Genomic DNA, 27,853 nt, shown 5'->3' with positions numbered 1-27,853 from the left:
ATTTCTGAAGAAGGGTCTAGGCCCGAAGTGTCAGCCTTCCTGCTCCTCTGATGTTGCTTGGCCTGCTGTGGTCATTCAGCTCTGCAGAAGACAGGGCCAGATGGTGTCAGATTCACCTATTGTAAACACCCCCTCCCTCTGGACAACCCTCACTTCCAACCCACAAACCTGCAACTGAAGTCATCCATCAAAAAAAGTTGTTAAATTGAGAAATATCAAGTTGGGAGGAAGTGGGACTTAAACACCAGAATGGACCACTTAGGCCAAATGGCCTGTTCCCGTCTTAAACAGTTACATAATTTCATGCAATACTCAGCCGAAATCAAAAGCTGAAGGAAAGCACATAGTGCTTCATCCCCGACCTATCGTCATATGGATGAGGTAGTTTTAGGCTCACCTTGTGTACATTGGAGTTTGCAACCAACCAGACATTCCAACAACACAAACATTTCACTTTGGCTCAAATGTGGCCTTTGTTCAAACTTTGAAAAAGGCAAACGTAAAAAGAAGTAAAGGTGGTTTTGACAATAAGTGGAACAAGCTCCCAAATGCAGCAAACTTCATCCTTTCTCACTGATACAACTCCTCATTGTAACTCTCAGGGTCCTCTTTCTTGAGAGAACTGGTCTGACTGAGGTCAACTTTCACCATCTTTGTCCAGGTTGAAATCTAGCAAATCAACAGCATCTCAAGAACCGAACGAAGGTTCACTCGACTGATTCCTGGGATGGAGTTAGCTTATGAGGAAAGAGTTGGTGGGGTTTGTATCCAATAGCGTTTAGAAGAATGAGAGGTGATGTTGTTGAAATATAAGATTCTGAGGGGTTTTGATAGGATGGATGCTAAGTCAAAGTTTACCCCTGCAGTGGAATGTAAGAATTAGGGGACACAGTTTAGGAATGAGGGACCTCCATTATAAGGCTGAGATAGCGAACAATTTTTCTCTCAGAGGATTGGTGGTCTGTGGAATTCTCTGCGCAGAGAGCATTGGAGATTAGCTCATTGAATATATTCGAGTCTAAGTGAGACAGATCCTTGATCAACAAGGGAGTCAAGGAAGGCAGAGGATTGGGGCCCCACGCAGCAAGATTGGAGGGGGTGGATGGGCCTCAGATTGAGTCAAGGTCGGGTCAGCCATGACCTTATAGAACAGGAGGACAAGCCCGAGGGGCCAAACAGCCTACTCCACTCCCACATCTTGTGTTCTTCATTACCCACTATTGTGGAGCCAATGGGGCAATTTCCCACCATTTTACAACCAATGGAATACAAATCAGACAAATGCTAGGCTGTTCCCTTACCAGAATCCATTCAAAAATCGATGTTACTGTCTTCTAAACTCATTTGTTAAGTTTGATTCAATGACCTTCTCTAGTCATTTATTTCACAACTCAATTGTCCTTTCGATGAAATGTTTTATGAGCCTATTGAGGTAAGCTGATGTTTGTCATAAATAGTTCATTTTACGATGGATGCCTGAATGTTAATACAGGGTCAACAGGGGCAATAATTTTCTTTGTAGAATTTTGTACTAGAACTACGCAGGATACATCCCACAGAATCTAACCAATGTCCAATAGTGATTATAGTCATTGTGCACACCAGCCTTCTACTTGTGCAATCTTGAACGTTATTTGGATTTTTTCAAACAATTGTTAATTGCTATGTTTATAATTCCATTAGATTTCCTTCTTGGTCTTTCCTCATATTATGGCACCGTTCCACATAGTACACATTCTTTTTGTTTGATCTTAGTTTATCCTTAGCAGCCCTTCCAACTTCCTCACTTCTAACACAGCTCGCTGTATGTTTGAAAAGTTACCACAATCTTTCTCTTTATTTCCATTGCCTCAACGTTAATGATTCAATGGTCAACACCAACTTGCATTTATATTGCACACTCAGAGATAGTAAGAACAGCAGATGTTGGAGTCAGAGATAACACAGTGTGGAGCCGGAGGAAGACAGCAGGCCAGGCAGCATCAGAGGAGCCGGAAAGTTGATGTTTCAGGTCAGGACCCTTCTAGCTCCACACTGTGTTATCTTTGCATTTATATTGCGTTTGTTCACATCCACTGGACATCTTAGACCGTTTTACAGCCAAGGAGGTACTTTTGGGAGTGTCGTCAGCTGTCGTACACTTCAAGAGTACAGTCTGTGCAGGATCATGAGATTCTGCCATGGGTCCTCATGCTACTGAATGGGCCAATTCTTAACCAACCAATCTTTAGACACGTGGGGTAGGGTGCTCCTTAAGATAGTGGGACCCAGACGACAGGATTTGCTTCCCATTCTTTCCTTCTCTGCCACTGCATTCTGTCAGAATTAAGGTTTTTGGGTTTCTTTTAAAAGCTGCCACACTTCAGGTGGAGCTTTAGAGTGTCTTTCAAAAATAAATCTTTCGAAGTATGATCACTGTTACAAATGTAGCAAATACAGCAGCCAATTTACTCACAGTAAGGTCCCACAACCATAAATGTGATAATGGCAAGATAACCTGCCTTAATGTGTTAATTAAGACATAAATATTGGCCAGGATGTGAAGAATAACTATCCTGCTATTCCTCCTAAATTATACTACAGGAATGTTGTGTCCACTTACAAGGGCAGATGAGGCCTTGGTTTAACATCTCACCTGGAGGCCAGCATCTCTGACTCCCTTAGCACTCCCTAACACATGCGCTTTGTGTGTCAGCCTTCACTTTTGTACTCAATACCTGGATTGTGACTTGAACTTAGTATTTTGTAAGTCAGTGGTAAAAGCACTACAAACTGAGACACAGTTGACACTTGTAGTGAATGGCTCTAAGGCTCTTCATAGGAATATTATTGGACAGAATGTGACACTGAACGAAAAAAAAAGGCCTTAGGACAAATAAACAAAATGCTTGGTCATGGGGGTAGTAAAAACTGCCGATGCTAGAGTCAGAGATAAGTGGCAATTGGATGCACTAAGGAGTGTGAGGGTGATGGAAAGTGTAAGGAAGAAGGATCCCGACCCGAAATGTCAACTTTCCTACTCTTCTGATGCTGCCTAGCCCGCTGTACCTCCTGCATGGTCATAGGGTTGGGTATTAAGGAGTGTCTTAATGAAGGAGGGAAGAGAGTGTGGAAAGAAGAAGTTTAGGGAGTGAATTTAAGATCTTATGAGCTAAATGGTAGAAATCTGGAGGTTTTCCCCAAAAGATCCTAGTCTACATCTTTAAAACAAGAACAACAAAGATAAATCCCTTACATTCTGCCATTCGTAACTAAAATTTCCCAAGTAAATAATCTTATTTGGTTGTTTGGAACTGCAGATCTTGAATCATGCTGAAAAGAGAGACATGTTTTCAAAACTTTCCATCTTGCACTCATCAGGACAAATGCAAGAATGCTAAATTTCAAATAATCATCACAATTTATACCACAGTGGCTGCTGGTTGATTGGTGAGTTGATTCTGATTGGCCAACATATTGCCATGGAGAAAGCACCAGGCTCTCCAAGTTTCTGGGCAATTCAAAAAGAAGGGACAAGGCTTGAACATACTTCGTTTGTTTGCAGAGAACGGGTCCCTCTGGTTGAATGTATGTTGCTTTATGTACGTGTAAATAAACTATGTTACAAACTTATCTTATATCTCATGCGGCTATTAACATGCCATTGAAATTTGGCAATCGTGCATTTATCTTGATGAGTGCAAAGTGAAAAATTCCAGCAGCATGTCTCTCTTTCCAGCAAATCTCTTTTGATCCAGTTTTTAAGCCAACTATAATGACAGTGCCATGATAGGGGTCTTTTTATAATCTCACTTCTCTGTCATGAAGCATAGACATCAAAGGATTTCTGATAAACCATTACTGTACATTTCATCAGTATTACATCAGCTATCATTCCAGTAACACCTCTGGGAAAATCCCCAGCAGGTTAATTAAACGTGAATGCTTTTCCTGAATGCATCCCAACAACTACTTAACAAGTTCTGACTTTCCACCACTGGATCCCTCAATATTGTTTCAACACTTTCCCTGCAACCAATGTTAGCTGTTGTCTACTGAGTTCACCCAAATTCTGCTACCCACATTGTAACTCACACCAAGTCCCATTAGTCCACCACCTTTGTGCTTGCTGACCTACATTATCTCAGTCTAGAAGTAATTATCCTTGCCCTCCATGGTCTCACACTCCCACTATTTCTGTGTAATCTCCACCTCACACTTTCCTTGGCCATCAACTCCTGGAATGGGACTGAACCCAGAGCTTTGGGCTTGGAGATGGAATACTATCTGTTGGGTTCAACCATTTGAATGGCCTCTGGAAATCAAAATAAAGAAACACCCTTGGACACTCTTTTTTCAAGCAAATTAATGTACTTCCGAAAAAACTCAATTAGGTTAGTCAGACATAACCTATCTTTCAGAAAGTTTAGAAAGGATATACATACTCTTTAGAAACTAGCACCATACCAGATCTGACCAGTTCAACTGCTCAGTCACTCGTCCAAACTTCTTTGCCTTGGTAATCCTTTTTTTTTAATCACATGCTGATGAAGCACCTTTGGGAATACCTTGTTATGTTAAGGACACTATATCAATATGAATTGTTGTTGCATTCCCAGATGAGCTTCCTTGTATGGATGTGGATATTGGGAATGTGGTCCTAGCAGATAGAGCTCTGTCCTGATCCCCATGTTAAAAATATGATCATAATGTCATTAAGCTGTGGTGAGCAGCAGGGAGTGGGGGCAATGCTCGATTTTCAGGGACAGACAGGGTTAATGTAAGGTTTGTTCAGATTTGTCTCAGCACTCAGTTACCTCCAAGTTATGGATTCATCCTTTGGCTTTTTGGAAAATTTTAGGCATATTCGGAACATAGGAATATAAGGGGGCCATGCACCCCATTGAGACTGTTCTGCCATTCGATAAGATCAGAGCCAATCTGTGGCCTGAGTCCATATACCTGTGCCCCAAATCTCTTAATATCTTTGGTTAACAAAATACCCATCTCAGTTTGAAAACTAAACATTGATTGAGTGTCAACTGACACTAAGAGAGATTCAAACATCCACCCTGTTTTGAACTGGATTTACTAGAGGATTTGAATCATGGGGCTTGTGAACAAAACAGATAGTGAGAAACTGTTCCTATTGGTGGAAAGATTGAGAATGAGAAGATTGAAGATAATTGCCGAAAGTAGCAATGGAGACATGAGGAGAAACTTGTTCTCACTGCAAATGGTTGGGACCTTGAATGCCCTGCTTGAGAGTGTGGAGGAGGCAGGTCCAACTGAGGCTTTCAAACAGGAGCTGGTTATTATCTGAAAAGGAAGGGCATGCAGGGTTATGGGGGAGAAGGCAGTAGAATTGACTCTAGGAGAATCGCTCATTTGGAGAAATGGGGCATTCCAGTTGGGTTGAATGGCCCTTTTCCGCACTGTAACTATTTGGTTATTCATTCTGGCAAAGTGTTTCTTAACTTGGCTCCTGAAAAGTCTGGCTCTAATTTTTGGACAATTTGCCACAGTCTGAGATTCCTCATCCGGCAGAAATATTTTCTCCCAATCTACCCTATCTGGTCCTCTTAATGCTTTACAAACTTCAATCAAATTACAGTAGCTCAGTGGTTAGCACTGCTGCCTTACAGTGCTAAGGACCTGGCTTTGATTCCACCTTCAGGTGAACGTCTGTGTGGAGTTTGCACTTTCTTTGTCTGTGTGGATTTCCTCCCACAGCCCAAAAATGTGCAGGTTAGATGGATTAGCTATGCTAGCTAAATTGCCCATAGTGTCCAGGGATTGGCAGACTAGGTGGATTAGCCATAGGAAATGCAGGGATAGGGTAGGGCCTGGGTGGGATGTTCTTTGGAGGTTTGGTATGGGCTAAATGATCTGCTTCCATACTGTAAGGATTCTATGATTTGTTAACCTTCTCAACTTCAGGGAATCCAACTGTCATTTACTTGTAGCTGAACCACTAGAGTTCAAGTATTATTCAACAAATACCCTGTTGAAGGTAAGAAACTCATCACTGAATCTATGGAAGCTCATGGGGGCAGACCAGGTCATCCTCAACAGACCAAATGGCCTCCTTCTGCTCTAATTTCTTATGGTCTTATCAATTAAAGTTCTTACTGTTATTTTTCTTTGTGACTATTTAAAGAAATAATGAATCACTTTAAGTGTATTCCAAAAACTGAGAAAATTTGCTCGATTTTGGCAGGAGTTCCACCTCTTTCCCTTTACCAGCTGTGAAACCCTCATGTCTGGAATTACAATGCCACAGAAAGACATTCGAGTAATGCACTCCCTCACTGCCCCTCACTCTCCCAGTGCTGACCTCTGTTGGTCACTTTTTTGTACAGCAACGATTGTGACTTTTAAAGAGGCGGCGTGTGTTTTTCTTTATCAAATGTGACAGCACGTGCTCGTTGGGTCAGGTCTGTGCCAGTCAAATGTCAATGTGTCACTCAAATGAATGTGCAGAGACCCAGACATGTCCACATGATATTCAACTGTGGTCAGCATCTTAGCTCGGTTCATTCACTGATCCTGAGTAGAAACCCTGCCTCCCAAGCCCAGGGAGACTCTGTGTCATATCTCAAGCCACTATATGGGGATGCCAACAGCCACCTGAGCACAGAGCTGGTAATATACTTGCAGCTTTCATATCTGTATTTATATCTGGCTCTGTACTAGGTGCTGGACTAATTCAACCTCAGAGACCAGCATGACTTGCATCTGAGTCAGAAGGCTGAAAGTAAAGCCCAGCTTCCAGAAATCCTCCAGAGCATAAAACTGAGGCTGACTCTCCGAGGGCAGTGCGGAGGCACTGCCACCTTTTAGATGAGGCATCAAAGGGAGCATCCATCCGTTCTCTCAGGGAATGGGAAAGATCCTGCTTTCTTTCCTGAGGAAAAGCAGGAGAACACTGCCTGGAGTCCTGGGCAATAATTAGTGAATGTTGCAAGCCGCTATCACATTGCTGTTTGTTGGAGCTTGCTGTGCACAAATTGGTTGCGCTGGTTCCTACATCAGTGACTCACTTCAAAACATGCTTCCTTGGTTGTAGAGTGCTTTGAGCTATTGTCAAAGGTGCTGTATAAATGCATGCTCATTCTGCACTCAATAAGCCACTTACAGGGGTTGCTTGTATCCCTTCAAAGCAGCTTGCAAGAATACCTTTGAGCAAAGAAATTAGCAATGTCACAAACAACAGTTTGATGCAAGCAAGCCTTTAAATAACCTTTACTACTACTTATCAAATAGGGCAGCATGCATTTAAATTCCTTGAAGAGGAAATGCCAGTGAGTTACTTACATCTGTGTTTGCGTGTGTGTGTGTGTGTGTGTGTATGTGTTTGCGATTTTCAGGTCCCGCCCTCTTTCAACAACATAAAACCTTCAGTCCACAGCATGAGACAGTAAAGAGTCTGAGCAGCTCTCAGGAGCTGGACAAGTACAGGGCTTGGTGATTCTAACAGTTACCAGTGAGGGAATACTGTATTATACAGCCTGATAACTCAGACAGTCTGAAGTCCCAGTAACACCAGATCAAAACAGGTAGGTTCTTTATGTTTATTTAATTTTAAACAAATATCTGTTAGATTAGAATTTGTAGTATCAAGTTTAATATCTGATATGCTTGAATGAACTCTAAACTTCCGGACATTGTGGTGAGGTGAAAGTCTTCTTATCCTTAAGGTGATGATAGCTTCTGGATACAGGAATTGATCATTTGTACCAGTTCTATCCAGTGCCTTAGTGCACAGCGATCCTGATAGGGCACAGGGCTCTCAGTTCAAATCCCACTTCATGATGTAAGTGTTAAAAAAATCAAGGCTGATTCTTCAGCATATTACTAAGATGCTGTGTCATTGGGGATGCAATTTCTTTCCTTGTGAGATGTTAAACCCAGGCCTCTTCTGTCTTCTATGGTGGAAAGATCCCATGCCACCAATGCTGCTCTAAGCTGTGCAGCCATGCAACTCCTGGGAAACTCTACACTTGCCAATTGGTGTTCTGATGCATTGGCTTCTGCTTTTTCTGGCAGCTGCAGCCACGCATTGCCCTCAGAGCTCCGTGCAGCTGCAAGAAAATTTAGAGGGAGCGTTGCATGGCACAGTTTCAAAGAAGAACAAGTGTGTTCTCCTTCCCCTGGCGTCCCAGCTGACATTTATCCCTCAATTAACATCACAAACAAGTTTATTGGATCGTTATCACCAGTTTGTGGGAGCTTGCTGTGTGCAAATTGGCTGTTATGGCAGTGATAGCAGTGCGCAAACTCTGCCGTTGGTATCAGATGCATTGCAAACCAGCCAACTGACTCCAACTGCACCGGCTGAGGTTACCATGAAGTCTCAATCTCTCCCCTTTGCCTGAGGCATGGTGACCCTTAGGTCAAACCACCACCAGTCGTCTCTCTCTCTCTCTAATGAGAGATAAGATCTATGGTCCTCTGGGACTAGAGTGATTTACCTTACTTCACAAAGTACCTCGCTGGCTGTAAAGTGCTTTGAGGCATTAGGTGGGTGCGAAAAGTGCTAGATAAATGCAAATCATTCCAATGGACTATCCTGCTTGCTATGAGGCTTAGGCGATTACTTAACTTTGAATGCACTGCAATCATCCTCCATGTGTTATACTTTCTCAAGTTCTCCATCTCAGAGGGGCCAATTCTCTCACCTTGCTTCCAATCTGCATTAGATCAGGTAGCCCAACACATCAGAAGCATGCATTCATTAACCTGGGCAATTGCTTATAATTTTGCCTGTCGAAAATTCGCATACATCACTTGCTAGGCAGGAATATATTTCTTATCAGGCAGTCTCTCAGGATCGAGAATGAATTGCTTCTACCCTGGCTTGAAATATTTCGATGAAAATAAATCAAGGAAAAAGCTTTGTTGCCAAGCACTACTATTTGCACTGTACTGTCCCTTTATGGATGCTTCTCTATATGACTTGTTAGGTAACAATACAGGCAGCTATGGATGGAGCTTGAGGGTAGTAAGGGCAGGGACTACCCTCTGGAGTTTAGAGTAAGAGGCCACTTGATTGAAAATGTAAAAAATCCTAGTGGGGTCTTGACAGGGTGGATGTGGACAGGCTGTTTCTTCCTGTGGGAGAATCTAAATCCAGGGGTTTCAAAATAAGGGTTGATCCTTTAAAACAGAGATGAGGAGAATTTTGTTTTCTCACAGTGGGTCATGCATCTTTTGAATCCTCTTCCTCAAAATATGGTGGAAGCAGAGTCTTTGAACCTTTTTAAGGCAGAGGTGGTATAGAGAAGGGAGTGCAAGATTATTGGGGGTAGGCTGAACTACGGAGAATTCAGATCACCAGTGATTTTATTGACTGCTACAGCAGACTCGAGGGGCTGAATGGCCTACTTCTGCTCCTAATTTGTATATTAGTATATGCCCCCAATTTAATTTCCAGTCAGGTCTGAATGATCTCAGCTGGAGCTGGGGTCGAGGTAGGAGTAGAATTTGCCTCAATGCCAAGTGTGTGAGGGAGGGGGAACAGCAGCTACGGTCCAACTCCAGGTCAGTGACCTGAGCTGCACTGTGAATGTGCGTGAGTGCTGGTCTAACGGTGTTCAGCTCTGGCGTTACCCCAATGACACCGAGGAGAACACGTGCACTAGGGACTGAAGCCAGAACCGTTAGTCTGGCGTATCGCGGGCTGGTTTAGTTGGTGGCAGTCTGGCTATTCAACTACAAGGCATCTTGCACCCAAGTCCAATCTGGCTATAAGTTACTGAGCCACTGGGTGGTGATGGTGGAGGCAATAGGTGTGGATGCAGTGCATGGTTGTGGAATACCTCGTTGTCGAGCTAAAGCATGAATGGGCACGCACGTAGCCATTACTCACTGGTTTACAATCAAAAACAGTAACTACGAGCTCAGTTTTTAACCCGTCCCTAGCCCAGGGGCACTGAAGACAGTGGCAGCACTGGCTGAGAGAGTCTGCACAGCCGATGTTTCTGAAGCCAAGAATATTCTGCTTTGTGCAAACTGAGTTATCCATATGAAGCTTAATGAATCACCAATAGCTGTCTTATGAACTGGTGCATGCTTAAAGCCGGACCTCATCGGTTTGTAGATGTAGGGGCTGCTGGATAAAAGAAATATTTAAATAAATCAGTCATCAGCCAACTCGGGATTCAGCACCCAAGTCTACAACTGTAAGCTCTTATTGAGGATGTTACTCCAGCTGTTTAACTGTCCAATAATTCGCAGAACTCTTCAATCACCAAAAAATTTCACAGTTCTTGTCATTCATTTCCCAACAAAGGCACTCCATCCCTCCCACATGATTTTAATTCCCATTTCAACTATCTCTTGTTGATGGTGTCTGCAATAATATGAGTATCGATGTGTCACTTTTAACATCCCAGGGATGCATCAGAGGCACAGTTATGAAACAACACTTGACACTGAGTCACATAGGGAAACATTGGGGCGAGTAACCTAAGATTTGGTCAAAGAAGTTGGTTTTCAGGAGCATCTTAAAGGAGAGGAGAGAGGAGGCTTGGAGGAGGGATTCCTGTATGCAGGACTAGTAGTCCAAACGCAAACAATGCACACCATGCCTGGGGAGATGGTAGTGTACTGGTGTTGTCACTGGCCTAGTAATCTAGGGGCCAAACTAGTATCATGGGATCAAATTCCACATGGCTTGTGGGAATTTAAACTAAATTAGTATTGAGTCATCAGTGATAACTATTATCAATTGTTGTTTTAAAACAAAATTGGTTCACTATGTCCTTTAGGGAAGGAAATCTGTTGTCTGGCCTACATGTGACTCCAGACCAACAACAATGTGGTCAACTCCTAACAGCACTCTGAAATGGCCCTAGCACATCATTCAGTTCAGGGGAAATTCGTGATGGCAACAAATGTCAACTTTGCCAACGATGCCCACATCTCACGCAAGAATAAAGGAAAGAAAATTATATCTAGAACGTGGAGGAAAAGGCTAGAATTGGAGGGATGCAGAGATCTCCAAGGGCTGGAAGCACGACAAGGGAGGGAGTGACGCCATGGAAGGATTCATAAAGTAGGATGAGTTGAGCTGTTGCTGGAAGGGTAATGGGGCATCAGAGTTTTGGATTAAGTTGGAAGGTGGAGGTGGACGGCAGAGAGTTGAAATAATCAAATCTAGATGTTAAAAGAAAATCAGCAGAAGGATTAGTTAACCTGGTTGGGGCTCTGCCAAAACTGATTCTGTCCTCAACTAACATGCACACACATCCAAGGTATCCAGCAGGATTTCTGGATCGGAACTGAACTCTGTTCATGATCCATGATATGTTAAGGCGTCAGTTCGTTTTGGAATTACCCAGAAGCTTGGGCTGCCTATAGTTCCGTATGGGAACACTTCCACCAATCAGAGTCGACTTGCCAACCAGTCAGCATTCTCTGCTCCTGTAGTATAAATTGTTGTGACAGTTTTAAAATTTGGCATTCTTGCATAAGTCCTCATGATGAGTATAAGATGAAAAGCTTTCACGTCTCTCCATTCATCAAGGTTAAATATTGTTAGTAAAGACACAAGTTGGGGGTCTACTGGCCCAATTAGGATGGGGATATTCATCTGAGGGATTTTCCTGCTCCTCATCATTGTCCAATGGCCCGGCCTACTGGAGAGTCTCTTACCAGGCAGAAATGGGATTGGAACTGGCTGTAATAGGTCTGCCTCCCATGGCTGAATAGCCCAGTTATCCATTGCTATCTGTGGGCTCACATTCAGTCAATGGGTTACTTGGACTGTTACAACTAGTCCTTGAACTATATCAAGGAATTGGGAGGTCCAGGAGACAGTAAAATATTTAGCTTTCACCATCTGTGAATGAAAGTTAGAAAGTAGTAACTTGGGTGATGGTTAAAGCTGATCAATTTGAAGCAGCCACTCCTTTCACAATACCAATAAATATTAAGATATCTGTATTTCAAAGTACTTTCCAGGTAGCTCAAGTGTCAGGCCCCTCACAGCCATCATTGATGATTGATTCTTCCTGCAATGTTCTATTAGTCTTGAGCTTGCTGCAGTCATAAATCAGTGAGGAAGAGATGACAAGTTTGAAGCCGATGTATTAGCTATACACAATGACCTAAGCTCATTCGGTTTTTGTTACATCCCAAACTGTACCAAAGTCTTTATTGGTGACACCACTTTGACAGTGGCCATGGAAAGCTTTTCTATCCTGTTCTAAATCAGGACAGTTTAGACTCTGTATCTAACCTCATGTTGTATCTGCCCCGGGAGCATTTGATGGGGACAGTGTAGAGGTAGGTCTACTTTGTATCTACGTCATGTTGTACTTATCCTGGGAGTATTTGATGGGTACATTGTAGATGGAGCTTTATTTTCACTTTTAACAGAGTAGATGGACGTTTACTGTGTAACTAAATCATTGCTTCCTTGTCCTGGAAGTGTTTGATTGGTACACAAGAGAGGGAGCTTTACTTTCAGATCACAAAAGTAGATGAAACTTTACTTTCAATTTAAAAGAGTAAAGCCCCATTTCTGAAGAAGGGTCCCGATCCTAAAAATCAACTTTCCTGCTCCTCTGATGCTGCCTGGCCTGCTGTGTTCCTCCAACTCCACACTGTGTTACCTCTGACTCCAGCATCTGCAGTTCTTGCTACCTCTGAGTTAGCTTTACTGTGTATTTAGCCCCATGCTGTACCTGTCCTGAGAGTTTTTGATGGGGACAGTTTACCAGGAGCTTTAGTTTCCATTTAAAAGAGTAGAGATAGCTTTACCTTGCATCTAATCCTGTGCTGTACCTGTTTTGGGAGTGTTTGACGGGGACAGTGTATCAGGAGCTTTATTTTCCATTTAAAAGGGTAGAGAGAGTATTACTCTGTACCTAAGCAGTGCTGTACCTGTCCTGGAGTGTTTGATAGGGACAGTATACAGACAGTTTTACTTTGTACCTAACCTGTAACCTCAGAAAACAGGGACGAACCGTGTGTGCAAAAACCAAAGAAAGCTGGAAAGGTTTCAGCCTTGTGAAATGAAACCTGATACTACGATGACAGCAACGATTCATCAGAAATGGATAAACAACCCAACAAAGTTCAAGTAGGACGTTAATGCTGACATCTAATTCCTCTGGAGACTATTAGATGTAAATAAAAATTTTTATGCGACCATGATTCTCTGGATCACAGTGGCAGACAATGAAATTAATTCTGATTATTTACGATTAGTCCATCTTATTACTTTTTCTTAATGGGAATTCCCCGTGTTAGTTAGAACACATGTCAAAGTTTGCAAAGTTTCACAGGGTGGTTTCATATTTAAAGACTTTGAGAGTTCCTTTTCCCAACCCATTCCCACCCTCCATTATTCATAATACTAAAATTACCTTTCTTAACCATTCTCAGCTGAAACTAGACATCTCTTCTGGGGAAAGCCTGTTTTCAGTGAGCTAGCAGAGTATGGAAACTGAATTACAGGCTTCTTGAACTCACTGCTGCTTGAACAAGTGTGGCAGCAGAGTCAGAAGTAAATTTTGAAAGGAAATTGAACACTTGAAAAGGTAATAAAACACAGGGCCAGGAAAAGTGAGATTAATCAGAGAACTTTTTCCAAACAATACAGCACAGGTACCATACAGGAATGGACTCTGTTGTAAGATCCTATGATTTTAAAACAAGTCATGGTTAGATATAGAGTAAAGTTCCCAGGGCAGGTACAGTATGGGGGTTAGATACAGAGTAAAACCTCCTCTACACTTTCCTCATCAAACACTTCCAGGACAGGTAGAGTACAGAGGGTTAGATACAGCACAAAGCTTCCTTTACTCTTTTAAACTGAAAGTAAAACTCACTGTACTATTTTCAAACTGAAAGTTACCTCTATGCTTTTAAACTGAAATCAAAACTCCCTCTACTGTTTTGAACTGAAAGTAAAGCACCTCTACACTGTCTACATCAAACATTCCCAGGACAGTATGGGGTTAGGTATAGTGTAAATCTTCCTCTACTCTTGTAAATGAAAAGTGAAGCCTTCTTTAGTCTAATCTGAAAGTAGGACTCTCTCTGCACTGTTACCATCATGCTCCCAGGATAGATGCAGCACAGGGTTACAGACAGAGGAAAGCTCCTTCTACTCTTTTAAACCAAAAGCAAATTGAAAGTAAAGCTCTTTTGAATCTTTTAAACTCAAAGTTCCCTTGGCACGGTCCCCGTCAAAAACTCCCGGGACAGGGACAGCGCTGGGTTAAACACAGCATAAAGCTCCATCTATACCGCCCCCATCAAACACTTCCAAGACAGATACAGCATAGTGTTAGACATGGAATAAAGCTCTCTCTACACTGTCCTCATCAAACATTTTCAAGATAGGTACAGCATAGGGTCAGATACAGAACAAAGCTCTCTATACACTGTTCCCATCAAATACTCCCAGGACAGGGACAGCACATGGTTAAGTATGGAATAAAGCTTCCTCTACTCTGTATCCATCAATGTGTGTTAACTCCAGCCTCCACTCTCCTCGTATGATGGGTTAAACATTTCCAATATCTATGCCGGTTGCCTGCTAGATCCTTGAAAATTTAGTAGCGAAATACGTGCTGTGTGTGCTCAGTTGCCAGAGAAGTACTATTGACATTGGAGGTGAATACTTTGCACATTCAGCAATCACTGAGCGTAAAACACGTTGTGAATGTTCACTGCATTGAGAATCCATATTCCATGTCAGGCAGCGCAAGCAGTCATTCTAGTTTTGAACAACAGTCATACTGGACTTGAAATGTTAACTCTGTTTTGCTGTCCACAATTGCTGCCAGACCTGCTGAGTTTCTCCAGCATTTTTGTTTCAGACTGTCATTCTAGATAGTGTTAAGTCGACCTTTTCAGAAATGTAATGATAATCCTCTAGAGCAGGTGAAGCTTGAACCTGGTATTCCTGACCTACAGGTAGAGACACTACCACTACACCAGGAGAACCCTAAGGTCTTTCTATACTGTTCAGTGGCTCCCTCCAATGGTTACAGTGTAGCATTGTGGTTCCAAGAACATCTTTGCTTGTGCAAGATTTAGAGGTATTAAGGCAGAATGGGTATAGTCCATCATCTGCATGTCTGTCATTTGCTTGCATTATCTACTTCAATTTGTGTTGCTTGTTTCTCCCTGGCTATTGCCTATTTTCATCTGCCACTTATCTAACCTCCTTCAAATAAGATTTAAACTAAGGTCCCCTTATACACTCTCAGGCGGAATATATATGATTCCATGTCTCATAATCCTGTGGATGTTGATGGGATCTGCTATTCCCAAGCCTAGCTGTTGTGTTTACTGAATGATAATACTTTAAAAGTACTTCATTGGGTGTGAAGCACTTTAGGAAGACAAATGGCCATGAAAGTCACAATGAAAGTGCAGGTCATTCATAACTTTTACCTGTTGATTATCTATATCACTGTCTCCCTCTCTCAGTTGTGCTGACTGCTCTTCTCTGCCATCTGGTGTTCATTGCCTGAAAGTACTTGTGCAATGTCAAGAGAGTATCGTAGCTGCTCAGTTGAAGTAGATGTTGATACCCATTTTCTTGCTTATGACCAGCAAATGCCCTTTTTTATGGAAGGGTTTGAGTGAAGATGGATGCTGGAGAGCCGTCAGTGTCAGCAGGACAGAAGAAAAAACATCAAATGAGCAGTTATAGAGCAGCCTTGGAGACTTTCTAAAGTGCTTCACTTTTTGAAGTACTGTCACTGTTGCAGGGATCAAAGGTTGAGAGGAAGAAGGCAGGAGAGTGAGGTTGAGAAACATATCAGCCATGATCGAATGTTGGAGCAAGCTCAATGGGCTGAATGACCTAATTGTGCTTCTATACCTTATGACAATGTAGCCAATTGGAGCACAGCAAGATCCCACAAACAGCAACATGATACTAAACCAATCATGTGTTTTTCGTGATTTTAAAAAAAACATGGGATGTGGGCATTGCCATTGTTTATGCACCATCTCTAACTTCCCTGGAGAAAATCAGCTACTTTTTAAAAACTGTTGCAGTCCTTGGGTTTTATAGGGATTCCCACGGTGAGGGAGGGAGCACCAGGATCTTGACTCCAGCGACACTGAAGGAAGATCAATACATATCCAAGTCAGGTGTTCGGATAGGAGGGGAACATGTAGGTGGTGGTGTTCCCATGCATCTGTGGCCCTTGTCCTTCTAAGTGGTAGAGGTTGTGGATTTTGGAAGGGTGATGTTGATTGAGGGATAATATTTGCTAAAGCTGTGGGGTGTACTTCCACAGATCCTCTTCAAAATTGTGGCAGCAGGATTTTTATGTTAATATGAGAGGGAAGTTAGGGCCTCAGTTTAACAGCTCACCTGAACAATGCACCCCCACCAGTGTAGCACTCACTCAGTCCTACGCTGGTCATGTTAGCCTGCATTATGTACTCAAGATGGAGTGGGTGAGGAGGTGAAATGGAAGGCAAAATGAATTGCAGTCAATCCCCAAACCTCCGTTTAAATTAAAACTTTACGATTTTATGATTTGCCGTGGTGTTTTAGTCTGTTGCACAATGGGTGTTGCCAATGGACACAGTCCTGACATTGTATTACGCAAGCTGGCAGTCTCATCATAGTTTAACTGAGCTGTGTTCTAGAGGTGGGGAGAGGGTTACTTGAAACCTTTCAAACTGGAGTCAGTAAATTGTCTAAGTGGTCACAAGCAGCCATAACGTAACTCTGAGACTTGCAGGCTCTCAAGTCAGCAGTGGAAAGCTTCCCTCTCTTGGCAAAGTGTTGGGGATGGAGGTGACAGTGTGGTGTTGGTCCCTTAACTATTGGCTACAATAGTTAACAATGTGGTTAACAATGATGATGATTTATATTTATAGAGCACCTTTCGCATAATGAAATGCCCGAAGGTGCTTCACAGGAGGATAAAATGAATCATGAGCCATATAAGGAGGTATTAGGTCAGATGACCAAAAGCTTAGTCAAAGTTGAGCTTTCAGAGCCTCTTTAGAAGGGGAATAAGAACTACAGAGGCAGAGATGAGCAGCGAGGGAATTCGAGAGCATGAAGCCTCAACAACTCAAAGCCTACAGTCGAATGATTGTACACAGGAACAGGAGTAGGTCATTCAGCTTGCTCTGCCATTTAGTACAATCATGGTTGATTGAACACTTGAATGTCTTTTCCCCACCCACCCCTATAACCCTGTATACCACCGGTAATGATGAGAAATTTGTCAATCTCTACCTTAAACAGGCTCAAAGACTCAACTTCCACAACCTGCTGTGGTAGAGAATTCCAAAGGTTTGCGACACGTTGAGTAAAAACACTTTCTCCTCATCTCAGTAAGTGGCACCCCCTTATGTTTAAATTGTGTCCCATGGTTCTAGATTTTCCAACCAGGGGAAACATCTATCCTGTCTGTCACTTTGAGCATTTTGGAGGTTTCAGTGAAAGCCCCTTGCTTTCTTTGAAATACCCAAATACAGGCCCAGTTTGTCCAATCTCTCTTCCAAGGACAGTCCCACCCTCCCAGGAATAAATCTGGTGAACTCTCATTGTGATTCCTCTTTGACAATAATATCCTTCCCGAGATAAGGAGACCCAAACTGCTCACAGCACTCCAAGCTTTGATACAACTGAAGCAGTTGGGGGTGCTCACAATCAAGGTCAGTATTCAAGGAGAGCAGATATCACAGAGGGATGCAGGAAGAAGGAAAGTTACAAAGATGGGGAAAGATGAGGGGGATAGTGGTGGTTAAGCCAAGCAAGGGCTTGAACACAAGTTTGAGAATTTTAAAAACTGGGTGTTGCTTTACTGGAAGCCAGTGTCATCTAGTGAGCACAGGGTGGGAGATAGGGGAAACAGGATTTGTTGCAGACTCAAAGACTAGCAGCAGAGATTTGGAGAGAATAGAATATGGGAGACCTTCCAGGAGGATTATCAAGGCTGAATGTAACAACACCATGAAAGAAGATTTAAACAGCAGATGAGTGAAACAGGGATCAGGGCAGGCGGTGTTTCACAGGTAAAACAAAAGGTTTTAGTGGCGGTGCAAATCTGAGGATGTAGAAATATAGAAAACAGGAGCAGGAGTGGACCATTTGGCCCTTCAAGCCTGCCCTGTCTCTCAACATGATCATGGCTGATCATCCAACTCAGTCCCCTGTTCCTTGACCAGAGGACGAAAGCTCATCTCGAAGTCAGCAAGATTGTGAACAGACTGATTTCATCTGTTACCAATCGGCTGCTAGGGAACACGAACCAAGCAGTGACTCAACGTTTGATTAATTTTGCAACGTGTGTGGATTTTCAGATCGGGAGACCATGACAGTGGTGTTTGTGCTCATCGCAATGTTATACTTCCACATGGGCGTCCTCGTCGAATCACAGGAGCTGGCCAGAACCAAAAGGTAAGAGATTGCCACACTTTCTATTCCTTGCTGTTGTACTTCCAAACTACTACAACTGGCATTTCGTTGCCTTTTAACACAATTAAAAACATAGCACGGCACAGCACAGGAACTGTATCAGTCAAAAATTTAACACTGGGGCCCCGGATATCAGGACCTGGTGAGTTTGATTAGTAAGGGAGGCTTTATGGAGTGAATTAAAGGAGAAGAGAGTTAACCTCACAATGCGAGATTTACCAGGAATCACTCATTTATACAGCTCAACATACATCAGGTTAATTTAAGAACTGTCAGCTTGTACAAATCTCTACGAAAGTGATGTAAGCACATTGAGTCATTTTGACTTAAAATGACTCCTCGTTAAGCATTGTCTTAATCTTAAAATTCTTCTTCTTGTTTTCAAATCCATCCATAACCTCACCCCCTCCCCACCCCATCTCTAATCTCCTCCAGACCCACAACCCTCTGAGGTATCTTCACTTCCTCTAATTCTGATGTCTTGTGTAAACCTGATATTAATTGCTCCAGCATTGGTGGCAATGCTTCCATGTGCAGAGGATGAAACTCTGGAAGTTCCTCCCTACGTCTCAGCCTCTGCGTCCCCCTTTAAGATCCTCCATAAACCCTGCCTCTCGGACCAAGCTTTTGGTGATGAGGCCAAACCTTATATGTCTCATTGTCACATTTTGCTCCTGCAAATGTTTCATCACATTAAAGATGCCATATCAATATATGTTTTTTGCTGAGTCTGTTAGGGGTTTCTAATTTAACCTGCTCCTGTGTTTCTTTGTCCCTCCCCAGGAACCCAGCTCCCTCACCTGCTTTCCAGTTATTTCTTCAAAAGCTGCAGAATTCCAACGTGAAGCTTTTGGAGCCACAGGTAAAGAGGGTGCCGCAATCCCAAATCACCTCCGCATCTGACTCTGCTACAGGTTTCCTGAATTCTAAATCGGAGAACAGCGAGGGAAGCATCAATGACAGGTATTTTGTCGTTCTTTAATATTCATTTGGCGGATGTGGGGATCGCAGGCCGTGCCAAAATTTGTTAGCCATCCCTATTCCCCCTTTGAGAAAGCAGTGGTGAGCCACCTTCTTGAACCACTTGAATCTGTGGTGTACAGGCAAGCCCTCATTGCTGTCAGGGAAGGAGATTCAGAATTTTGACCTAACTAGATTGAAGGAACAGCAATATATTTCCGAGTCAGGATGGTGTATGGCTTTAAAGGGACATTGCAGGTGCTGTATTCCCATGTATCTGCTGCCCTTTCTTTCTCTGTGGTAGAGGCTGTGGACTTAGAACATGCTGTTATTAATGTGCCAGGGGAGCTACCCTGTAGAGCTCCCTTCTTAGTTTTGTGAGTATAAGTGTGGTGTTCAACTGTGGAAGGGAGAAGACCCTGCACCTGATTCCCTGATGGGCCCACACTCCTACCCGACTTTGGTCACTGGTTACCCTGCCTAGACAATTGGCACTAAATCAGAATGTTAACAGGTGTGAGGCCATCACAGTCAAACAGCCTGCTGTTTACAGAGTGTGGGTCCCTACATATGAAATAATTCACAAACTAAAGGAGTGTGTTGCAAGCCTTGCCTTTTTTTTTAAATTTCCTGGCGGCATAGGAAGAAATATAATTTGCTGTTGCTTTCTCCGTGACAATGCTTTGGCCAATCATAGTTCAACTGCCAATGAATTGGCATCTTTTACTCGACGAGTGTAAGTTGTGATTATTTGACATTTGGCATTCTTGCATTTGTTCCGATGAGCAAATGATCAAGCATTTAGGCAACACATCTCTCTTTTCAGCAATACCAGGGAAACAATCTTGAGGAGTGTCAGAGGCTGAGGGGTGACCTTATAGAAATTATAAAATCATGGGAGGCATTGACAGGGTGAATATCCAAAGACTTTTCCCCAGGTTAGGGGAGTCCAAAACTAGAGGGCGTAGGTTTAAGGTGAGAGGGGCAAGTATTTAAAAGGGACCAAAGTGGCAACTTTTTCATGCAGAGGGTGGTGCATGTATGAAATGAGCTGCCAGAGGAGGTGGGGAAGGCTGGTGCAATTACAACATTTAAAAGGCTTCTGGAATGGGTACATGAATAGGAAGGATTTAGAAGGATACGGGCCAAATGCTGGCAAATGGGACTAGATTAATTTAGGATATCTGGTTGGCATGGGTGAGTTGGACTGAAGGATCTGTTTCTGTGCTGTACATTTCTATAACTCTATGGCTATGGGGGGATCAGTGGAAAAGGACAGGCGTAACAGGTTGCATTTATGTAGCACATTTCATGGAGTAAAATATCCTAAGGTATTTTACAAGGTTGATTACCAGTTAATAGTTTGACAGCTCTCATAAGATATTAGGAGCAAAGGTTTTATCAGAAAGGGATGTCTTAGGAAGAATCTTAAAAGAAGAAAGAGAGACAGGACGGATTGCAGAGCTTAGCTTAGTAAACTGGGAAGCTCTTTCAAAAGGATCAGCAGAAGCACAATGGGATGAATGGCCTCTTGTCCAACTGGAATTCATGATTGGTAACTAACAGACTGTTTTTTGTTTTGGTTTGGTTTGAATTCCAGCACAGTGCCAAAAGGTAGAGTTAAACGTGGCCCCGACAACAAATACAAGCCCTCCCGCTGCTTCCTGGGCATCTGCAACACTCTAAACCTGGCCTATAGACTCTACCAGCTGGGACCTAAAGGAAAGGAGCCAAGTCCCCCAAAAAGTACAGATGACCCTAATGGCTACGGCAAACGTCGGCGGAGGAGCCTAATCTCCCTTTTCGGCAGGTGCAGGAAGCTCCAAATGCACAGATTGGCGGAAAAGAAGTAAGGGGAGAAATCCTGCACGATCTCCTTCACCTCCGGCTCTCACCCAACTTGCACCACACAACCTAGACACGCACAGTCCACATCTACTGCCTCTTAAAGGAGTGGAGGGTGTGTGGGGGAAGGAACCAGGCATAAAGTAAAAATCAATAATATCTCCTGGGGAAGGAATCTGCCATCTTCACCTGGTCTAGCCTTTAGTGACTCAAGCCTACAGCAATGTGATTGGCTTTTAATTGTCCTCTAGAATTTAGGGATGCGGTGGGGGGGAAAGAGACAAAAATAGAAATTGCTGGAAAAACTCAGTAGGTCTGGCTGCACCTGTGGAGAGAAATCAGAGGTAACATTTTGGGTCGAGTGACCCTTCCTCAGACCGCTCCCAGTTCTGAGGAAGGGTCATTCAAACCCAAACATTAACTCTGATTTCTCTCCACAGATGCTGCCAGACCTGCTCAGCTTTTCCAGCAATTTCTATTTTTGTCTCTGATTTACAGCATCCGCAGTTCCTTATAGGAAAAAAAACTGCCAGCCTAGTTCAGTGATGTCCACATCCTGTGAATGAATTTTAAAAAATAAATATGCTTTGTTTCGGCTAAATTTAACAACAGATATACCAGCCTCTCTCCTCACGAGAAAGAAAATAAAGGCTGGGAAGAAGAAATAAACTATATTCACCCCCAACCCCAAAAACTGAAAGAGATTGTAGACTTTAAAAGAAAAGCTTATCAGGGTCCGATTTTCTAACTTTGTTTTAAAGTGTGTAGGTAGGCCTGTTAGGTGGCCACTAACATAGCACCCCACCGTTGTGCAACTTGACTTGTTGCCCGCCTGGTGTCTCAGGTTGCCAGAAGCCGCCAGCCATTCAGCTTCCTGTCCTAAGGACTACCAGTCGAGGCCTACTCTACGGGGGACTGTTAGTTATCTTCTTATTGTGGAAATTGGGGTGTGGGGTCATGGTCAAGGCCAGGGGATATCAGACACCCAACCTTGTCCATCCCAAAGGGAAAACCAATTTGAGAAATAGTCATGTTTTGAAATGAACACTTTGATCTATTTTGAAGTCCAAACGGCGAGTCAGACTAGTGTGGCTCGTTTGCCAATTCTGATTGGATTTTCCTTCTGGAGGTTTCCAATTGACCCTCTATTGGGGAAATTGGAGGTCCCTCCTTTCTAACCCCACATCTAGTCACGAAACAAGGCACCTTTCCCGCCCACAACCAAAGCAGGTGATAGAGCAGGTGGCAGATATTTCTCATCAACCTGTTCAAACACATTGTGACACACCTCTAGAGCAGGTCGGTCTTGACAGTCAGAGGTAGAAACTCCACCACTGCACTCCAAAACCTTAAGTCCAGGAGGTGATAAGTTGAGGCCCTCAAGTGTCCATTAATTGACCGATGGACCTTCTCACCCAAAACTTAATGAGTGGGATGGTGAGAATGGGGTATTTTTCCATGGCCAACTGGCCCAATTATATCCTTTCTGTCTGGTTTCAAGGAAGGGAAAATTGCACCTTTTGAAGCAAATAATCAAGCAACTTTCCCATTCTCTGTGATTTGCTCCACTCCTATATATATTTCTGAACTATTTATTTGCTACAAATTCACAGACTGATCACAAAATGCCTGGTTTGTAGAAAGTGTCAGTTCCTCTAGCATCTGTGCTAGAATTTAGCGAGGATCATTAGCCTTAAAGATGCCTGTTCCTCAAAATAAAAACCTTTTGCCAAAAAAATGTTGTGTGGAACCATACCTTTAAGGGCCTATCCTGCAGTGGGAGTGAGGGGAAGGGGTCACTGGAATCTACAGCATTGTGCCACCTCATCAGTGCACATTGTTAAGTAGAACTGGAAAGCCAGTGGGCCCACCCACCAAATACCCCAACCCAACGTCTCAACCAACAAGAGCAGTGGCCCTTCTAATTGACTGACCACTGTTGATCGGCCAAGTTTTCCCCACTGAGGGGCAGGAATGCGTGTGGCTGATGCCGAGAGATAGATGGGGTCTCCTGTTGACTACCTCTAGCCTCACAGATCAAAGGTATAAGTCGCACCCTCCAACAGGGACCAGCAGACTTTGTGGGCTGCGCGGTCAGTGTGGTCATAGGAATGCCTCACTCTCGTTATGGGCACGGAAAAGTTGTTGCATCATGTGTGGAGGATTTTATTTGGTTACTGGTTTGCAGATCTCAAGTTTTAGCATTGCTTAGTTGCTTGAGTCTGCCACACAAAGCCCCTCACTTTCCCCATCCCTGTGAAATAAACACCCTTTAATTAGAAATTCAGTTTCTCAAGCAAGTGTGACACATTGCTGCTGGTAATGAGAATAGCAGGAGATGAAAGGTACTCCAAATTGTCTCCTGGTACCTCCTTACTAGACACAGACAGCAGTCGTGGAACTTTCACCAGCAGACACATTCCCCAAGAGCTGTGCAGAGTGAACACTTCAAACTACTGGGAAGGGAAAAAACACATTTGTATTATGTATATGCAATATTTATATGTATGTATATGTACATATGCATATATCATACAGGATGTTTATAGAGTTATTGTTGAACTTAATTTCAAGCGTTTTGACTCAATACAGTTCAAATATTTAGGATCCAGCAGCACTGATATAATTCATGAAATTGCTCTACAATAACCAGAAAACATGTTCAGTGAGTTGGATTGGAAAACTATTTGGATTGGAATGAGGCATCTTCTCAAAGGATGCCTATTTCCACCTCCTGGATACCACCCCTGTCTCAACTCATCCGCTGCTGAAACCCTCACCTCATTCAGGCCTTAGTGACCTCTCACCTTTACCATTCCAATGCACTCCTGGCGGGTCTCTCAAATTCTACCCTCTAGAAACCTGAGGTCGTTCGGAAGTCTGCAGCCTGTGTCATAACTCATGGCAAGTCTTGTTTCCCAAAGGCCTTCTGATTTGCTTAGGCTCCTGATCAAGCAATTTTAAAGTGTTCACCCTTCTTCTCAAATTCCTCCCTTTTTCTGTAATTTCCTCTAGCTGCACACCCCTCTCAGATCACTGCACTCCTCCAGTTCTCAAATCTTGAGCACTGAGTTGGATTTTAATTGCTTTCAGTCACCAGGGTGCTAAGTTATGAAATTTCCTGCCTAAATCTCTCTACCTCACTTTACTGCTTAAAAGCTGCCTCCCTTTTGGTCACCCGACCTAACATCTCCTGTTACAAAGCAGAGTCATATCAGCCTTAAAACGTTAATTCTATAACTCTCTCCAAAGATACTGCCAGATCTGCTGAGTTTCTCCAGCACTTTGTTTTTATTTTTAACATTGCCATATGTGGATTGGTGTCACACTTTGTTTTATAATGCTCTTGTGAAGTGCCTTGGGGCATTTTAGGACGTTAGACGTGTTATCTAAATATAAGTTGAGTTGTTGATGTACCACCAAAGATAATGGTTACGTTGAAGCCTAGAAATTAGAACTGTATTGTGACAAAACTTCACGAACAATGATTTTATGTGTTGTTTACAATTTGCTTCCATCATGTGTACATCCAAAGTTAATCAATTTTAAAAGATTTTGTAAACATGCTGGATATATATCTATGTCTGTGTGTATGTGTGTTTGTGTGTGTGTGTGTATGTGTATGTGTGTCTGTCTTTTGATATAGGCACATATACACATGCACTGTGTAACTGTTTTAACATTGGAGCTCACTGCAGACTGTTTTGATTTAAGTGTTGGCCCCTCCCCCAGAGACTGGGTTTAGTGGCTGCATCTGTGATTCTGTGAAGACTTTAATTTTCACCTCCCCTCCCCACCATTTACTTTTCCAAATAAATTCTAGGGGAAAGCACCCACCGGCGGCTTCACTCAAGAAATTTTCACTTACTTTGAAACAGAGCTCAAAAGTTCTCTGATTCTAATCAGTAGATCTAGGTGGGATTGGCTGGGGTTAGGGTGGATGGAATTTATAGAAACTGCGAGACTCCCCCAAACATTCTGGAGGAAAAAGAAAAAATTCACTTTCATTATTGATGGCATTTCCAAGCAATGCACTAAACTCTTTCACTTGAGTAATACTTGAAACAAATTGTAAATTAACAATTAACTTAAGTAGCAGTTGCATTTTGAGTGCAATGGATGTGCATAGTAAAAGGTTCTTGTGTATAGTGTACTGTACATTTAAACACCTTTTCAAATGTTGATATTTTAAAAATTAAAACAATATTTATGTCACAACTTACTTGTGTTGTTTATATATTGGTCATTAAAACTGCTGACTGTAGTTGCAAGAAAAAGATTTTGGGGAGGATCTTTAATTTAGGGAGTTAATTAAAAACACAGAAAAATAGGATTAGAGGGGAACTGTGATGCCAAGTTTGACACTGACTTAACAGACTCCTCCTCAAAGTGGTGTCCTCAAAACCTGACTGAAAAATGCAATATTCACAGCAATATATATTGCATTTGTAGTGAGGTGCCTCAGAGTGGAACATGGTGAATAGAGAAAAGTTTCTCTTTTGCAATCCTTGTCATCCTGCTGTCACATCCCCGTAGTGGCTATCAGATCATTGTTATTTTCTAAATAACAATGTCTACAGTGCAGAAAGAGGCCGTTCAGCCAATTGAGTCTGCATCAACCCTCCAAACAGCATCCCACCCAGACCCACCCCCCACCCTATACCTGTAACCCTACATTTACCAGGGCTAATCCATCTAGTCCACACATCCCTGGACACTACAGGATAACTTAGCGTGGTTAGTCCACCTAACCTGCATATCTTTGGACTGTGGGAGGAAACTGGAGCACCTTAGTGGAAACCCAGGCAGAAATGGGAGGAATGTACAAACTCCACACAGCCAGTCACCCAAGGATGGAATCAAAACCAGGTCCCTGGCACTGTGAGGCAATGTGCTAACCACTAAGCCACCATGCCACCCTGCCACCCTATTCAATGTACACAATAAATTTGTATAATTTGTTATGACTTTTTGTCTTCTTAACAAAAAGAGATACTTGCCTTACATAACAAGAGCCAGTTTATTGCAATGATAACAACAAGTGCAAGTTACATTGACTAGTTAGGTACAAGTCCTATCAAACACCAGGCACATTATGTCTGACTGCATCAGCATTACGTACAAGATTGCCTGATGCTCCATCCAAAGAGTATCAGACTGGGTGGTGCTTGATGCATCTTCAACATTAACTTTTTCAGAACCATTACCTTATATGACTAGGGGGAACCCTTGACATGCATCAGCAGTAATGTCACCAAGCAGCCAAGTGAAGTATTCATGAACAGCAAACTGGGTCTCATCTTTAATGTGGTGGCTTGTTCTGAAGTCTTTTACAGGAATGATTATCAAACGTAATTTGACACTGAGTCAAATGAGGTGGTATTAGGACTTGGTCAGGAAGGAAGATTTTAAGGAGTGACTAGAAGTACACAGAAGGGTGAAATAGCACAGAGGTTTAGGGAAGGAATTCCTGACTTTAGGGGCCAGTTCCTCAAAGCATGGAGGGATTGAGATTGAGATTTAGCTCTTTTATTACTGGGGTGTGTGGTAAGGCCAGCATTTGTACGGTATTGCTGATTGCCCTTGAACTCACTGCCTTACTAGGCCATTTCAAAGAGCAACTCAGAGCTAACTACATTGGTAAGTTTGAATTCATATTTAGTCAAAATCAGATAAGGGCAGAAGATTTCCTTGACAAAGGACATTAGTGAACAGGTGGGATGATAGTTATCCAAGATAGTTATCTAATAAACTTATGTTTATTCTCTAAATTTAAATTTCACCAACTGACATGGTGGGATTTGAACTCCAGTCTCTGGAATGTTAAGTTCCAGACCACTAGTCCAATAACATTACCACCACGCTACCATCTGCCACTGACACTGGGGGATGGCCAAGTGGAAATTGGTATAAGCTGTGATATTGCAAAGCTTTGAATGAGCTGAAGTTTATGGAAGGTGGAAGGTTGGAGGCCAGAAGAGCATTGCAACAATCAATTTTGCCATTTTGAACCTTCCAGTATATTCATTTTTCAAGTCTCATTAACACAATGATCCCTTGAAGGTGCTGAGAACCGCTGCTTTCTGGGACTCTAAAAGTCCCCATGGTTAGAATCCACTGATCATTTTGTTCCTCATGAAGATCTTTTTGGGTTCCATTCCTGGACTGACTGTCGGGAATTGAGAATTCACATGAGGGGCAGCAAGACAGAAGCTAATTGAATTGCAATCTCAGGCCAAAGCACACATACATTTGATGAATAGCATTTTTATTTTGCAAATTATCAAGGCATTGACAGGATCAGAATTCTAGTCCAGTGTTTACAATCATACACAAAGCAGAAACAGATTGAAAATACCCCTGAAAGACATAGTGTATGGGGAAATCAGAATGTGAGACTGAGCGTGAAAGAGAGAAAAAGACTAATGAGCAGGGAAGCGAGATAAAGGGGGAGCATCATAGATTTGAGACAGAAATAGAGAATATTAGAGATAGGCAGATAATCAAGGTTTAGAGCAACAAAGGAAAGAGAGATATGGAGAGAGTCAGAGCAATACAATGAAAAAGTCAGACACGGTGAGGAAACACCAAGACTGAAAAACAGAAGGATTCAGGGAAATAGAAAAGAGGACCAAAGAAATAATGAGAGAA

At 42.7% G+C, this 27,853-nt stretch overlaps 1 protein-coding gene and 1 long non-coding RNA gene across 3 annotated transcripts in view; one reads left to right on the top strand and one right to left on the bottom strand.

Annotated features, from left to right (window-relative positions):
• Nucleotides 1–27,853, bottom strand: part of LOC125487147 — an 84,947-nt gene that overhangs the window by 55,659 nt on the left and 1,435 nt on the right. Inside the window, exons 2-3 of one of the 2 annotated variants that reach the window (XR_007265668.1) lie at nucleotides 19,198–19,323; nucleotides 7,541–10,093 (exon numbers count right to left, since the gene is read on the bottom strand). This is a non-coding gene — a long non-coding RNA (uncharacterized LOC125487147). Of the gene's footprint in view, nucleotides 1–7,540; nucleotides 10,094–19,197; nucleotides 19,324–27,853 lie in introns of those variants that run through there. The other variant, XR_007265669.1, reaches the window with a different exon arrangement.
• On the top strand, nucleotides 7,417–21,540 carry LOC109938187 (pro-adrenomedullin-like). The gene is made up of 4 exons (XM_020536720.2): nucleotides 7,417–7,538; nucleotides 18,283–18,379; nucleotides 19,181–19,360; nucleotides 20,958–21,540. The coding sequence occupies exons 2-4, from the start codon at nucleotides 18,294–18,296 to the stop codon at nucleotides 21,208–21,210; spliced, it is 519 nt and encodes a 172-aa protein (XP_020392309.2). The 5' UTR covers nucleotides 7,417–7,538; nucleotides 18,283–18,293; the 3' UTR covers nucleotides 21,211–21,540.

Source organism: Rhincodon typus, chromosome 37 (assembly GCF_021869965.1).
Source record: "Rhincodon typus isolate 14 chromosome 37, sRhiTyp1.1, whole genome shotgun sequence".
Taxonomy (NCBI): Eukaryota; Metazoa; Chordata; class Chondrichthyes; order Orectolobiformes; family Rhincodontidae; genus Rhincodon; species Rhincodon typus.
The sequence above is the reverse complement of the archived record's forward strand: the minus strand, read 5'-3'. Positions and strand labels throughout refer to the sequence as shown.